At 24.5% G+C, this 4,154-nt stretch overlaps 1 protein-coding gene across 1 annotated transcript in view; it reads left to right on the top strand.

Moving 5' to 3' along the window:
• The window catches only part of LOC101511637 (probable 2-oxoglutarate-dependent dioxygenase SLC1), a 5,326-nt gene extending 2,449 nt beyond the window's left edge, over positions 1-2,877 (top strand). The window contains exons 2-3 of the mRNA XM_027332495.2: positions 2,006-2,363; positions 2,493-2,877. Of these exons, the coding sequence (XP_027188296.1) occupies positions 2,058-2,363; positions 2,493-2,744 (558 nt within the window). The 5' untranslated portion in view covers positions 2,006-2,057 and the 3' untranslated portion in view covers positions 2,745-2,877. The remainder of the gene's footprint in view (positions 1-2,005; positions 2,364-2,492) is intronic.
• Positions 2,878-4,154: the final 1,277 nt, after the last annotated feature.

The raw sequence follows: 4,154 nt of genomic DNA, 5'->3' as shown, positions 1-4,154 counted from the left end.
TTTTTTTTTTTTTTTTGAAGCATAAGCATAGCATAAGACTTTGCATGTGGTCAACGATACAGGATTCAACGCAATTTGTGTACGCCACATTTTGTGAACCATGTCATCTCTCCGACCACTTCAATTCCATGTAAATATGTGAGGCAAAGTCAACGTATGCAGATTAGTATTACTAAAATTTATTTAAAGAACAAAATAAAATGAATCGGTTCAAAACCTAAGAAGTACTTCTTACGGTACTACTCTCATAAATAAATAAAAAGTCTCAAATCTCAGTGATTATTATAAATAAAAATTAATTATTGTTAATTTATTTAATATTAGTATTTTTAATATATTTTTGTTTTAATAAAAAATATTTAATATAAATAGTTGAATGTATGGCATTAAAAAAAACAATTTAGTATTCATGAATTATGTTTTACATAAATTTAAAAAATTAATTGTATTAAATTAATTGTCTTAATAACTGTAAAAATAATTATTTATATTTATATTAGTGATCGGAGAAAGTAATCTGTTCGTTACAGAATAATTATTTAAATTATTTAATCATTTTACACATATTAAAAAAGTATATAAATAAAAGATAAATAATATTATTTTTAACAAGTTATTCTTGTTAGATAATTATATATTATCAATATCATAAATACATAATAAAAAATATTGTAATATAAATAATATAAGTAGTACTAATTAAAATTAAAAGTATTAAAAAAATATATTAAAAATTTTAATTTTAATTTTTTATATATTAATAAATTATTGTGCGGCGAGGATTACTCATTCACAAAAAATATAAGTCGCCGATGCAAGTCTTAATGCAGGGAGTAACGACATTTACTTAACCTTGATTAATTTAAGGTACGTACGTGCCAAATTGACTTGACTAAGTTTTTTTGGGACAAGTTGATTTGACTAAGTTAATAGTCGTAAGTGATAACCACCTACGGGTCTTTGGCATCAGTTGACTTTAAATTATTCTTTTGATTTTTTTGCACTGAAAAAAAAAAACTACTAGCAGTTAATTATAGTTTTGGTAAAAAGAAAAAGTAGTTAATTAAAGTCAACGCTCCTTCTGTTCCTTTATACTTATATAAATTTTTGTTCATATTTACTTGTCATTTTCAAATGTTAATATAATACTACTATTCATACTATTGTTATATTAATAATGTCTTTAGTTATTTATTGTAGAGAAATAAATTGATGTAATAAAATATTATAGAAAGATGATAAATTTATTCTATCAATAGTAAATAAATTATGAGTTGTATTAGAGTGTGTTAAATGTCTTAAAACAACAACTAAAAAAGATGAAGTATAATTTTTTTATTAATCCTATGGATGCAAAGTGAGAACTCAAACTTGTGGAAAAAAATTTAGAGAGAGTTTTTCGTCAATTTAAGTCTTACAAGATTTGAAGAATTAACTTTTATAATTATATACAGGATAATGTCATTCATAATAATCTATTTGTCAGCGCTAGAGAGAAAGATGTGAAGAGTATGGTGAATATGTTATATTAGACACTGATTATATATCAATATCATCTAATTTGAAGTTGTTGTTGTGTCTATAAAGTTTAAAGATAAATTTGGTGATAATATAATTATGTAATAGATTATTAATTAGCAAATTAGTTTTTATTGGATTAAAATTTTATAGACGCGTTAGTTTTTGGTGTATTGTGCTCACAATAACATGGGATCAAGGTTTCAAAGTCACATCTTAAATTAACATATATGTTATAATCGATAAAATTTAATAGTTTAATTATTTTGACTTGTCATTTTAAATTTCTAAAAATCTGTTCGACAATTTACAAAAATTATAAACTATTTTAATTGATATTTATAATTCTAAATCCTTGTTTATTTACTAACATATTAAATAATAAATGATTAATCATGGGGTCTGTGTTATAGTAGACAAAGTTTATTAGTAAACAATGATGTCAGTGCCTTTTTATAATTTATTATCATTATTGTTATTTTAATAGGGAGGTGGTGGCCACCTATGCAAAGGAAACCAAACATTTATTCTTGACAATAATGGAAGCCATCCTACAAAGTTTAGGAATTATGGAATCCAACCAAGAAGAGAAGGACAAAAATAATGAAAATAATAATATTATGAAAGAATTGGACAATGGGAGCCAAATGTTGGTATCAAATTTCTACCCACAATGCCCTGAACCAAACCTAACCTTAGGAATGCACCCTCATTCTGATTATGGGTTCCTCACACTTCTCCTTCAAGACGAGGTGGAAGGTTTGCAAATCCAATTCAAAGACAAATGGGTCACTGTTCAACCTATTCCCAATGCTTTTGTTGTCAATGTTGGTGATCATTTAGAGGTAATTATTTTCACATTTAAAACAAAAGTATTTATGGAGATACACTTTTTTCGTACAATTATGACACTTAATTAATGACGTATAAAAAAGTATATTTATTTTTTTGTGTTTCTATATATTTATTATCAGATATATAGCAACGGAAAATACAAAAGTGTTTTACACAGAGTTTTGGTGAATGAAGCTAGAAGTAGAGTATCGGTGGCGACACTTTATAGCCTTCCTTTTAACTGCACAGTGAAACCATCACCAAAACTTATTGACGAAGCGAATCCAAAGCGTTACATGGACACAGATTTTGGTAGTTTTTTAGCGTACGTGTCCACTAGAGAAACCAAGAAAAAGGATTTCCTAGAGTCTAGGAAATTGATACACACATAATTAGCCTACGAATGCGAATTAGTAAATAAATTACAAGAGCTATGTCTTTTTAGTATTATAAATATTATTACCTAATGTGTAATTGTAATTCATTCTATTTTATATGAATAAACATGCGGCATTATTCTTTCTAGATCCCTAAAAATGTTCAATAGTATTATGGCATCGGTGTAAATTTGATTTTTCATAAAATACTTTTTTCTTTTCTTTTATTTTTATCGTGGATGATTTAAAAATATTCTTTTTTTATCTTTGATTTTTGTTGTGGATGATTTAAATTTTTTAAATTTTAGTATCAATTTTGTCAGTGATTTTTAAATAAAATATCATTTTAAAGATTTTTAAAGTTATATTTTTTTAATCTTGGTGAAAACTTAAAAGTTGATCTATTATTCAAGGACATCAATTATCATAATTGGAGTTGATCGATAAAATGAGCTATTTTTTTAAAAATAAAATCAAACTCATTAATGATAAACTTCTTCAACCTTCATGAATGATCTAGATTTCAATCTTTGAATTATTGTAGTAATATGGTGATTTCTTTGATCACTTGCACTCTTTCTCCTCACATCTATCAAAATACATGAAATAAATGTATAAAACAAAACTTACAGTTAAAGAGTATACAAAAATATAAGATCTTAATTTTGTTGATTCTTATATCTGGTTGCAATATATATCTTATAATAATTGACATCTACATCAATTAGATGTTCATAATATATTTTTGTATAGTGACCTTAAAAGAGAAAATCTATATGATTTTATCTCTCGGGTTACTTCATCAAAACCAAACTAAGTTTATAAATAAACTAAATTCATTTATGAATTAAAACAATCAACTAAACTATTATTTTCCGTGAAAAAGAATCACTGTAAATTTTATTTTATTACAAAAATAAATAAATAAAACTCTAAAATATTGATCTTAAACAAAAAATTCAAATTCGAAAGTGAATTGTGAATAGAGAAAATATTAATATTCTACATCCTCCATTAAAATAACTAATATAATTTGAATTTTAAAATAACTAATAAACTATATAATTTGTGAATATATATAATGTCCCTCGAAAAGGAAAAACAAACAATATAATTATTATTTGCAATATCTCCTAAATAAATGTATCAATTTTATAGTAAGATTTTCTATTTGTAGTATTTAAACTATCTGTGTAAAAAACTGTACTATAAATATACATTTGTACTACTATTTGATATTAATTTTTGTTAACAATTTTGTCCAATACAAGGAACCTAAACATTTGATGCCAATTGTCTTTCTTGTGTGAAATTGGATTTTTCAACCTTTTAAGCATGGTAGCTCCAATTTTATAAACAGTCTTTTAACCCCTAATTTTCAAAGTGACATTCGCACCCACAAAAATTAAATGATTTTTTTTTTTT

The sequence above is a fragment of the Cicer arietinum genome, chromosome 3 (genome assembly GCF_000331145.2).
Source record: "Cicer arietinum cultivar CDC Frontier isolate Library 1 chromosome 3, Cicar.CDCFrontier_v2.0, whole genome shotgun sequence".
Classification (NCBI taxonomy): Eukaryota; Viridiplantae; Streptophyta; class Magnoliopsida; order Fabales; family Fabaceae; genus Cicer; species Cicer arietinum.
This window is presented reverse-complemented; position numbering and strand designations above follow the sequence as displayed.